Source organism: Sapajus apella, unplaced genomic scaffold, assembly GCF_009761245.1.
Source record: "Sapajus apella isolate SASKATOON/1434 unplaced genomic scaffold, GSC_monkey_1.0 scaffold43, whole genome shotgun sequence".
NCBI lineage: Eukaryota > Metazoa > Chordata > Mammalia > Primates > Cebidae > Sapajus > Sapajus apella.
This window is the reverse complement of record NW_022436983.1, coordinates 9,893,463-9,905,443: the sequence shown is the minus strand read 5'-3', so window position 1 is coordinate 9,905,443 and position 11,981 is coordinate 9,893,463. Positions and strand designations below refer to the sequence as shown.

Here is an 11,981-nt window from a genome sequence, read left to right as displayed (position 1 = left end):
AAAGTGGTATTCCTGGTTGGTCTGTCTGTCTTGTCCTTGTCCTTGTGGTGATCCTGGCATGGTGATGTGCTCTGCTTTGCATTTTCCGTGGTCTCTTAACGAGCGTAGAAGTCAGTGGGGAGGATGTAAACATGCCTGGGGGTAAGGAACTTGACCTTCCAGGCCTGCATACCATGTAGCCTCTCCATGAACTGCAGAAGGCATGTTCTGCATGGTTACCAGTAATTGGCTCCCTCTCACCATGTTCACTGTCAAATGAGAGCGAACTTTAGGTGTTGGCTCCATTGTACTCTCTACTCGCTCTGCTCCCCTCCCTCCAACCAGGGTTCATGTCAGTGCACACCCCATGTGCCCTGGCGAAGCTGGTGCTGTGAGTGATGCTTCCCATACAACTCAGGGATGCCGGGTGGCTTACCCTGAGATAGTCATTTTAGGCACATAACAGTGTAGGAATGAAAAATGGATTTCATTGATATTTAAATCTCTGTCAATTTTGTTTTTTGTTAATGTTTTCCCCTGATGACTTTTTAGCAATTTAACAAATAAAGTAAAATGGACAATTGTCTTAACTGTTTCATTAGCAAACAAAAAAATAAGAGGTCTGGTCGGGCGTGATGGCTCACGCTTATAATCCCAGCACTGGGAGGCCGAGGCGGGCGGATCATGAGGTCAGGAGTTCGAGACCAGCCTGGGCAACACAGTGAAACCCTGTCATTACCAAAAATACAAAAATTATCTGGGTGTGTTGGCAGGTGCCTGTAGTCCCAGCTACTCGGAGACTGAGGTAGGAGAATCGCTTGAACCCAGGAGGCGGAGGATGCAATGAGCCAAGATTACACCACTGCAGTCCAGCCTGGGCAACAGAGTTAGACTTTGTCTCAAAAAAAGAAATGTTGAACACAGTGGCTCATGCCTGTAATCCCACTACTTTGGGAGGCTGAGACAGGAGGATCACTTAGGCCAGGAGTTTGAGACCAGCCTGGGAAATATAATGAGACCCTGTCTCTATGGAAAAAAAAAAAAAAAAAAAAAAAGCCAAGCATGGTGGTGTATGCTTGTGGTCCCAGCTACTCAGGAGGCTGAATGGGAAGATGACACTTGAGCTAGGGATGTCAAGACTACAGTGAGCCATGATTGTGCCACTGCATGCCAGCCTGGACGAGAAAGTAAGACCGTTACCAAAAAAAAAAGAAAAATTGTCTTGATGGGAAACAGTTGAGGTTGGAGATTGAAGTTAGAAGCACAGTAGTTGGAAAGAGATACCTTCTCTAGGGGGGTTGTGTTTTCAGCCAGAGGTGGAGAGTTGCCATTCCTTGGGAACAATGCCGTTTAATAATAAAGCAGCTCCCTCCATCACGCTTGAAGGGCTTTGTGTTTCAGAGCCTGGGTGCCAGCCTGCAGTGGAGACATAAGAGTGGTAATGATCTTGGAACAGAGGCCCAGAGACCAGGACATCATTTGCACCTTCCGTGGTCTCCGAGGCAAAGACAAAGACACAAGGCCCCAGGGGCGTGAAGCAGCACGGCAGACAGTGGTTTGGAACACAGTCCTGAAGCTCCGAAGGCCTATGGCTTAGTCCTGCCTTTCCCTATTTACTACTTAACCTTGGATACAAGTTTCCTCATCTGTAAATGTAGTTGCTTCCACCTTATAGGAGCCTGTGGGTTAACTGAGGTTGTATGTGAAAAGTGCTAGCACAGTGCCTGGCACATAGTAAGTTGGCAGCCACTGCCTTCCACTGCAGGCCAGCACAGCATTCCCCAGCCAGGGTTTTTCTTTTTCTGGATACTAAAGGGCTAGAGGGCTGGGCACAGTGGCTCACACCTGTAATCCCTGCACTTTGGGGGGCCAAGGTGGGTGGATCCCTTGAGGTCAGGAGTTCAAGACCAGCCCGACCAACATGGCAAAACCCCGTTTCTGCTAAAAATACAAAAGTTAGCCAGACATGGTGGTGCATGCCTGTAATCCCAACTACTCGGGGGTCTGAGGGAGGAGAATCATTTGAACCTAGGAAGTGGGGGCTGCAGTGAGCTGAGATTGCGCCACTGCTCTCCAGCCTCGGCAACAGAGCAAGACTCTGTCTCCCATCAAATAAATAATAAAGGGCTAGAGGCCTGTGCACATTTGGGTGCAAACTGAAAACCTGGCTGAGGAAGAGGAGGCAGTGCAGGAATCAGTGAGCCCCTCAGCCCAAGCTTTTGCCTTCATTACCCCTCTAGTGAGCCTGAGAAAGTTTCCTGGAAGTGGTAGGCTTTGAGCACCCCCAGGTCCAGGCACAACAGGAAGCATCCACCAAAATTTTCCCCATGAAAATCCCCCAGGCTGGCCTCTGCGTGATGCTACCGCACACGACTGGGGCTTACCTGTGCTCTACGCCTTCTCACCTCCCCCTGGCCAAGGAGAGCCTCCCAGCTAAGTGCCACCTTCTGGTCTCAGTGGCCATTACTACTCCTCTTCCTACAAGCTGCCAGCATGCCAGTGGATGCTATGTGAGGTGACAATTTGACCACAGCTGGAAGTGTTCAAACAGGATCTGATTACCTGCATGGGAGGAGACGACAGAGACAGTTTATGCATCAGATCAAGAATGGAACCAAGGAAACCCTTCATGCCATTTCAATTTTTTGAGACAGAGTTCTATGGACTCAGAAGGGACTTGGAGGCAGTAGGACAGACATAGGTTCAAGAGCTGTCACTTTGAGCTGTAGCAAGTCATCCCACCTCATTGAGCCTCAGTTTTATCAGTAAAATGGCAACGATGCCAGCCAGCCTCACAGGTTAGCAACTTAGCTGGAACCGGCCAAGAATCAGCCGGGCGCAGTGGCTCATACTTTGGGAGGCTGAGGCGGGCGGATCACTTGAGGTCGGGAGTTCAAGACAAGCCTGACCAACATGTGAAACCCTGTCTCTACTAAAAATACAAAATTAGCCAGGCATGGTGGCACATACCTGTAATCTCAGCTACTCGGGAGGCTGAGGCAGGAGAATCCCTTGAACCCGAGAGGCAGAGGTTACAGTGAGCTGAGACGGCGCCATTGCACTCCAGCAAAAAAAAAAAAAAAAAAGAATCTTTAATCCATTGGGAGGGTGTGATTCCCCAAAAGGCCACCCGAGGGCACCCTGTGAAAGGCTTCAAGGGTGCTTGGACGATCTGTTGGAGGCAGTCTTGAAAAGGAAAGCAGATGGGCAGGAGGAATAAAACGTTTGCCCGTTTCTCCCCTCCCTCTGTCAGTTAAGCCTGGGTGGCACCCCAGCTGGCCTACCTGCCTTCCCTCCCCCAGCCCCTCGCTGTGGGAAAATTACAGTCTTCCCCATGGGGCTGGGCTCTAGGTCCAGAACCTGTCGGCATGCACAAAGCCAAGCTCATGTCTTAAATAAATGCCAAAAAGTCCTAGCAGAATGTGTTCTGCAGCCACCAGGGAGCCTGTCTGCCCACCCACTGCAAGGAAGAGAAGGAGGACTCCTTTCCAGCAGAAGCCTGGGAGAGGGAGGAAGCTCCTGCCCCAAGACATACTGGAGCCCATTGGCAAGGCCCAGGAAGCCTGCGACTGGCTGGGGGACTATTCCCTCTCAGCAGGCATTCCCTGAGCACATGTGACCCCTGAGGCACTGGGGCATACAGAAGACACAAAAGAGGCCCACCCATGAAGGAGCTCGCAGCCTAATCACAAACCAGGGAGGCGTCACATGAGCTAAACAAAAATGACAAATCCTGAGCTTCTAAGGTCAAGATAGGAGGCCAAGTGCGGTGGCTGGCGCCTGTAATCCAGCACTTTGGGAGGCTGAGGCAGGCGGATCACGAGGTCAGGAGTTTGAGACCAGCCTGGCCAACATGGTGAAACCCCATCTCTACTAAAAATCCAAAAAACATTAGCTGGGCGTGGTGGTGGCATGTGCCTGTAATCCCAGCTACACGGGAGGCTGAAGCGGAGAATTGCTTGAGCAGGGGAGGCGGAGGTTGCAGTGAGCTGAGACCGTGCCACAGCCCTCCAACCTGGGCAACAGAGCGACACTCCATCTCAAAAAAAGGAAAAAAAAAAAAAAAAAAAAAAGGAGAGAGATCCAAGATGGCTGATCACTAGCAGCTCGGGATTGGAGCTCCCAGTGAAAGCGCAGAGAATGAGAGGACGCCACACTTTCAGACGACTTTTTGTTACTCACGGACCAGGAGATTCCCAGCGAAGGAGCCCCACGGGTCACCAGCACGACTCTTGTGGCCAGCGCAGTGGTTCATGGTGCAGAGTAAATGGGACTGGGTCCCCTTTTGGCCAACGTTTGGAGCTCCGGGAAGGCAGAGTCGCCTATTCAGCTGATTGAAGGACGGACTCGAGAAGGAAGCCAGACTGGAGATTCCCGGGCAGAAAAGCACCATCAATCTTAACGCCGCTGTTTTGACCGACGCAGTGGGTTGCTCAGATTTTAGCACTGGGAATCAACAAGTTGGACGTCCACTCAGAAACCTAATTAGAAAGTTGGTAATTACAAAGATGACAGATGGATAAATTTATAACGAAGGGAAGAAACCAGCCTAAAAAGGCTGAGAATACCCAAAATCAGAACGCCTCTCCCTCTACAGGGGATCACAGTTCCTCATCAGCAACGGAACAAGGCCTGATGGAGAACGAGTGTGTTCCATTAACAGAAGCAGGCTTCAAAAGGTGGGTGATAAGAAACTTCTGTGAATTAAAAGAACTTGTTCTAACCCAATGCAAAGAAACTAAGAACTCTGAGAAAAGGTTTGACGAAATGCTAACAATAGACAATTTAGAGAGGAATATAAGTGAATTAATGGAGCTGAAAAACAACATGAGAACTTCGTGAACTATGCACAAGTTTTAACCGCCGAATTGATCAAGCAGAAGAAAGGATATCAGCGGTCGAAGACCAACTTAATGAAAACGAGAAGATAAGATTAGAGAAAAAAGGATAAAAAGGAACGAGCAAAGTCTCCAAGAAATGTGGGACTATGTGAAAAGACCTAATCTACGTTTGATAGATGTACCTGAATGTGACGAAGAGAATCAATCCAAGCTGGAAAATACGCTTCAGGATATTATTCAGGAAAACTTTCCCAACCTAGCAAGGCAGGACAATATTCAACTCCAGGTAATACAGAGAACACCACAAAGACATTCCTTAAGAAGACCAACCTCAAGGCACATAATCGCCAGATTCACCAGGGTTGACATGAAGGAGAAAATACTGAGGGCAGCCAGAGAGAAAGGTCAGGTTACCCACAAAGGGAAGCCCATCAGACTCATAGCAGATCTCTCAGCAGAAACGCCACAAGCCAGAAGAGAGTGGGGGCCAATATTCAACATCCTTAAAGAAAAGAACTTTCAACCCAGAATTTCATATCCAGCCAAACTAAGCTTCACAAGCGAAGGAAAAATAAAATCTTTTGTGAACAAGCAAGCACTCAGAGATTTCATCACCACCAGGCCTGCTTTACAAGAGCTTCTGAAAAAAGCATTACACATAGAAAGGAACAACCAGTATCAGCCTTTCCAAAAATATACCAAAAAGTAAAGAGCATCAACATAATGAAGAATTTACATCAACTAATGGGCAAAACAGCCAGCTAACATCAAATGGCAGTATTAAACTCACATATATTATTATTAATCCTAAATTTAAATCGACTAAATTTCCCAACCAAAAGACACAGCCAAAACCCATCGGTATGCTGCGTCCAGACCCATCTCACATGCAAGGATACACAAAGACTCAAAGGGATGGAGAAAGATTTACCAACCAAATGGAGAGCAAAAATAAAAAAATAAATAAAAAGCAGGAGTTGCAATTTTTGCCTCTGATAAAACAGACTTTAAAGCAACAAAGATCAAAACAGGCAAAGAAGGACATTACATCATGGTAAACGGATCAATGCAACAAGAAGAGCTAAGGATCCTAAATATATACGCACCCAACACAGGAACACCCAGATACATAAGACTTATAAAGAGACTTAGACTCCCACACAATAATAATGGGAGACTTCAACATCAAAATTAGACAGATCAACAAGATAGAAAATTAACAAGGATATCCAGGACTTGAATCCAGATCCAGAACAAGTAAACTTAATAAACATTTATAGAACTCTCCACTTTAAATACACAAAATATACACTCTTATCAGCACCACATCACACCTACTCACAGGTTTAAATGAAATATTGGTTGGCTGCTTGTTTGTTATTTTCTTCTCTCATTTTTTTTCCTGTCTCTATTATTAAGCACAATTATTGGTATAAAAGAGGTTTTCAATACCCATTTTTAGACTGCATACTAGCCTGGGCAATAAAGCAACATTCCAGTTCTCTCTCCCTCTTCCTCTTCCTCTTTCTTCCTCTCCTTCATTCTTTTATTTATTTTTCTTTTTCTTTTTTTCCTAAAAAAAAAAGAAAAAGAAAAAAAAAGATGAAAGGAGATGGAGTCAGTAGAACCATCTGCAACTAACACAGCCACCCAGGGCCAGGACCGTTGTTCAAGAAGCCAAGAAGTTAGCCTTCTCTTGGCTTTGGTGTCTTAGTTCCTTTGTGCTGCTATATACTACAGACTGAGTCACTTACAAGCAACAGAAATTTATTTCCCACATTTCTGGAAGCTTAGAAGTCCGAGATCAAGGCACCATCAAGCTTGGTGTCTGGTGATGGCCCAGTCTCCACTTCCGAGACAGTGCCTTGTTGCTGCTGCATCACGGAGGCTGTGTCCTCACATGGTGGATGAGACGAACTCGCCCCTCAGGCCTTTTCATAATGTTGCTAATCTCATCAAGAGGGCTCTGCCATCATGACTTAATCATCCTCTAAAGGCCCCACCTGTTAATTCTGTCACATTGGTGATTAAACTTCAACATATGAATCTGGCCGGACCTTCAGATCATGGCACTTGGCCTCATCCTGCTAACCTGTGGCAGGGGGCAGATGAGGATAGAGCCTGTCTGGGGCTTCTCAGGTGGGTGGGGTATAGGCTTTGCTTCTGGAGTCTGTCACGAAAGATCTCAATAAGCCTATAGGCCTCAGCAGCCAGTGGTCAGGGCTGAGGACAATGGAGGTCATCCCCTGAGATGTAATGGGAAGGGAGTTCCCAAGCAGAATCCATAGTGAGAGAAGAGAACACACAGGACTGCATGGCTGGGGCCTCGGCAGAGACACAGAGCAGAGCACTCTCTGGAGCAGGAGGCCCACACGGCGTAGCATCCCTCCCCAGCCATGCTTCCCTGGTATTTGGGCAGGCCTCCCTACACACTGAATATGAGCCTCAGGATGGGCTGGAGGAAGGGGTTTCTGGTTCCTCTGCCTCTTCTGGGCCTGAGCTTGTGGCTGTCACTGCCTGGGTGGTATCCAAGGCTCTGCTGTCTGTCCATAGCATCTGGACCTCGCATCTGTCCACACCCAATGCTTCAGGCACGGTCCCTCCGCCATTGGTCACGTCCAGCTTGACCAAGGCTGCTCACCTGCACTTTACATTCCAATATATGCTGTGAGTGTGTCCTCTCTGGGCAGCCTCCCACCCTCCCTTACTCCCCAGGGGCTCCTCCTCTGACCCTGTGCACTTCCCCTGCTTCCTCCACAGTTAGGGGTACCACCATCCGTCCAGTCACCTGGGAGTCATCCCAGGCTCAAGTGATCTGAGGACGAAGAATTGACCACTGGGATTGGCAGTGAGGCTGGTGCCCTTGTTTGTTTTTGAGCCAAAGTCTTGCTCTGTCGCCCAGGCTGGAGTGCAGTGGTGTGATCTTGGCTCACTGCAACCTCCACCTCCTGGGTTCAGGAGATTCTCCTGCCTCAGCCTCCCGAGTAGCTGGGATTACAGGTGCATGCCACCACAGCTGGATAATTTTTGAATTTTTAGTAGAGATGGGTTTCACTATGTTGCCCAGGCTGGTCTTGAACTCCTGACCTCAAGTGATCTGCCCGCTTCAACCTCCCAAAGTGCTGGGATTGCAGACGGGAACCACTGTGCCCGGCCCCAAGAGGACTTTATATCTTCTCAGGCTTCCAGATTAACAGGCACGCTCATTCTGCCAAGCTGGTTCATTTCCTCACATGCTCACTGAGCCCTCCACAAGCCAAGGATGGGGCTGGATGTGAAGTCTGGAAACCCATAGATAATTCAGATCCGAGCCCTGCCACTGAGTCACTCCTAGCCCATGGAGAGAGCTCTGCACAGCTGTGAATCTCCCTGACTGGGTAGATGTGGTGACAGCTGCAGGAAAGGGAACCATGTGACCTGGGAGTATGGGCAAAGGATTCCAGCTGCAGAATCCTGTAGGAATGGTTATTTGTCTTGTTCTGCCTGGCCACAGAGTGAGCAAGTTGAGAGAAAGCACCTTGTCTTACACATCCCCTCTCTTAGACATAATTGCCCTTAAAAAATTTGAGTTAGCTGGGCGCGGTGGCTCACAGCTGTAATCCCAGCACTATTGGAGGCCAAGGTGGGCAGATCACGAGGTCAGGAGTTTGAGACCAGCCATGACCAACATGGTGAAACCCCATCTCTACTAAAAATGCAAAAATTAGCCAGGTGTGGTGGCGCTCGCCTGTAATCCCAGCTACTCAGGAGGCTGAGACACGAGAATCGTTTGAACCCAGGAGGCAGTGGTTGCAGTGAGCTGAGAACATACCACTGCACTCCAGCCTGAGTGACAGAGCGAGACTCCGTCTCAAAAAAAAAAAAAAAAAAATCTGTGAGTTTGTGGTCCTCTGGCTGCTTCTGCTTCCTAGTGGCTGGGGGCAAAGTTTTAAAAACAAAACCCGGCTGGGCACAGTGGCTCACACCTGTAATCCCAGCACTTTGGGAGGCTGTGATGGGCAGATCACTTGAGGTCAGGAGTTTGAGACCAGTCTGCTCAACATGGTGAAATCCCGTCTCTACTAAAAATACAAAAATTAGCTGGTCATGTTGGTGCATGCCTGCAATCCCAGCTACTCGGGAGGCTGAGGCAGGAGAACCGCTTGAACTTGGGAGGTGGAGGTTGCAGTGAGCCAAGATTGTGCCACTGTACTCCAGGCTGGGCGGCTGAGGAAGACTCTAAGCAAAACAAAACAAACAAAAAAACACAAAAACCCAAACTGGCAGAAAAGATAAGTACTTTAGAGTCAGGTAACTGTGGGTTCTTTTTTTTTTTTTTTTTTTTTTTAACAGGGTCTGGCTCTGTCACTCAGGCTGAAGTGCAGTGGCATGATCTCAGCTCACTGCAACTTCCACTTCCCAGGCTCAAGCAATCCTCCCACCTCAGCCGCTGAGTAGCTGGGACTACTGTTGTGCACCACTGTGCCCGGTTAATTTTTGTATTTTTGGTAGAGACAGGGTCTTACTATGTTGCCCAGGTTAGTCTCGAACTCCTGAGCTTAAGCAATCCGCCCGCCTTGGCTTCCCAAAGTGCTGGGATTACAAGCATGAGCCACCACACCAGCCAGCTGTGAGTTCTGAGTCGTTTTCACACTGACTAGCTATGCCGTGTGACCTCAGACAAGTCATGTTACGTTTCTGAGTGTCATCATCAGTAAAAGAGGGTAATACTATTTATACAGATTTGTTTATAGAATTAAATCAGGTGACCTCTGTAAAGCCCCAACTGTCTGGCACTTAGGTGGCCTTCAGTAAAGCTTAATTCCTAGATTATTTCTTTCAAAACAGTGATTTGCCCTACGTGAAGGCACTGCAAGAAGATAGTGGTAAAAATGAAATGTAATAGACAAACTCTCAGTAATGACCCACTTGCACCCTTTCCAACCAATGGGCATTTACTGACCACCCACCTTCTGGGTAACAGGCCTGGTGTCCAGTGCTGGAACAGTGGAGAGGCGCTCAGAGGTTCAGAGCTGAAAAGTCAGTTCCAGGAGGGCAGGGACTTCTTGTTGGCCATTGTATTCCCAACCCTTAGAATAGGCCAGGAACATAGTAGGTGCTCAGTATTTGTTGAATGAATGAATGAATGAATGAATGAATGAATGAATGAGTGAATGAAAAGTACAATCCAGTGGGCCTCTGACTCATTTTTAAAAACTTGAGCCAAGTCCCTTGACCTCTCTGAGCTGGTGTGTGTCCCCATCAGTGAAGCCAGAGGTGTTTAAGTCATCTCGAGGTCCTGCTGAGCAGAATTAATAGAGCAATAATATTAATAATAGCAACAGTCATACTTAAACACATGGAGCACAGCTATGGAGGGAATAACATGTAACGTCCACGTTATAGAAGAAGAAACTGAGACATAGGCATAGAAGGCTCCTGGAGAAGCGGGCGTTTCATGATGTTTTGGAAGAAAGACTGGGGATCGGACATAGTAGTAGAGAAGAGGATCCACGACCCAGAGGAAAAGGCCTTGTTCCAGTGCCATCGCGCCGCGCAGCCTGCGGACATTGTAGGAGGGACCAACGCCGTCCGGAACCCGCCCAACCCAGCCTCCGGCATCTCCATGGCAACAACCTCCGCACATGCGCCGTGAGCACCGGCGCCAGAGCTGGCAGCGCGCGCCGAAGCCGGACGCAGGCGGGGCGGAAGCGGGCCGGGTGGGCTGGGGCGGCGGGAGCGCGGGTGGGCGTTTAAAGGAGCCTTCGGCACCCGGTTCGGTTCGCCGCCGGGACTGCTGATGGCGAGGGCTAGATGGCCCCGGGAGTCGGGATCTAGAAGGTAAAGGAGAAACCGGGGTGTCTGACTCCCGAAGGTGACAAGGGGAGACGGGCTGTGTAAACACCCTCCCTGGTCAGTAATGGGATGACTGTCCCCAGAGAGCACTGCAGAGGAGAGAGGGGCTGTAGGACCGCACTTTCTGGGGCCCCCGGGGAGAGTCAGAGGGCAGTTAAGAGGGATCACAGGCCCGGCTTGGGACGGTCACCCCCCTTTCCACTCCCTGCTGTCAGCATTCTGCCACCTCCCTACCGCATCGTGGTGCCCAGCCATGGCCAGACCTCCCGTGCCCGGTTCGGTGGTTGTCCCAAACTGGCACGAGAGTGCCGAGGGCAAGGAGTACCTGGCTTGCATTCTGCGCAAGAACCGGCGGCGGGTGTTTGGTAAGTGCCTCCCCCTTTCCTCCAGCCTGTTACTTGTCACTCCCCGGGGAGAAGAGTATCAGCTGTTGCTCCCTGAGTGGAGCAGAGAGGCAGCGCAGTGAGGGCCTGCTCCACTGCAGTCTTCAGCAGTCTTCAGCCTGGGGGACTGAAAGCCCTATCCCTGGGATCCCCACCCCTGAATCTCCTTAAAGCTAATTCCATCATCAGAGCCAGGAACATGGAAACAGCAGAAACCCTGTCAGCAACCACTGTCACCAGAGATGCAGTTGACTGAGCCTTCCCCTCGTGCCAGGGCTCCTGCTGGGCACTTTACACAGTGCACTCCCATTTAACCTCTCAGCAGCACATGGTACAGACTTGGCTAAGATCACGCCCTAGTAAGTAGAGGTGAGCCTCTTCCATGTCCTGCTGTTTCTGGGATGAGACACTGGTGTTCCCCATGGTGAAGCTGACCCTCCCAGGCAGGGCCCGGCTCTGAGGCTGCCAGAGGTACCTGGAATGAGCTGCGGAGTCCAGTTCTGGCCAGGAGAAGCAAGGCGCCAGAAGGCTTCAGACCAGAGAATGAGATAGCTAGAACCAAAATTTGTCAATATGTCAACTGTGTGGTTTTTTTTTAAGAAATTACACTAGACTGAAAATATGACCCTCTGGAAGGCCGGGCACAGTAGCTCACGCCTGTAATCCCAGCACTTTGGGAGGCTGAGGCGGTAGATCACCTGAGGTCAGGGGTTCAAGACCAGCCTGGCCAACATGGTGAAACCCTGTCTTTGCTAAAAATACAAAAATTAGCTGAGCATGGTAGCAGGCACTTATAATCCCAGCTACTCCGGAGGCTGAGGCAGGAGAATCGCTTGAACCCGGGAGGTGGAGGTTGCAGTGACCCTAGATGGAGCCATCGCACTCCAGCCTGGGCGACAAGAGCAAAACTCCGTCTCAAAAAAAAAAAAAAAAAAAAAAAAAA

At 49.4% G+C, this 11,981-nt stretch overlaps 1 protein-coding gene and 1 long non-coding RNA gene across 5 annotated transcripts in view; one reads left to right on the top strand and one right to left on the bottom strand.

Annotated features, from left to right (window-relative positions):
* Window positions 1-1,028: 1,028 nt before the first annotated feature.
* On the bottom strand, window positions 1,029-9,944 carry LOC116566353. Its single transcript, XR_004275839.1, has 3 exons — window positions 9,770-9,944; window positions 2,364-2,541; window positions 1,029-1,395 (listed from the first exon to the last, which is right to left on the bottom strand). It is a non-coding gene; the product is annotated as an uncharacterized LOC116566353 (long non-coding RNA).
* A 287-nt stretch (window positions 9,945-10,231) lies between these two features.
* The window catches only part of CPLANE2 (ciliogenesis and planar polarity effector 2), a 6,333-nt gene continuing 4,583 nt past the window's right edge, over window positions 10,232-11,981 (top strand). The window contains exons 1-2 of one of the 4 annotated variants that reach the window (XM_032300531.1): window positions 10,232-10,640; window positions 10,871-11,020. In XM_032300531.1, coding sequence (XP_032156422.1) covers window positions 10,909-11,020 — 112 coding nt within the window. In that variant the 5' untranslated portion in view covers window positions 10,232-10,640; window positions 10,871-10,908. The remainder of the gene's footprint in view (window positions 10,641-10,870; window positions 11,021-11,981) is intronic. The other 3 variants (XM_032300533.1, XM_032300532.1, XM_032300534.1) reach the window with 3 other exon arrangements.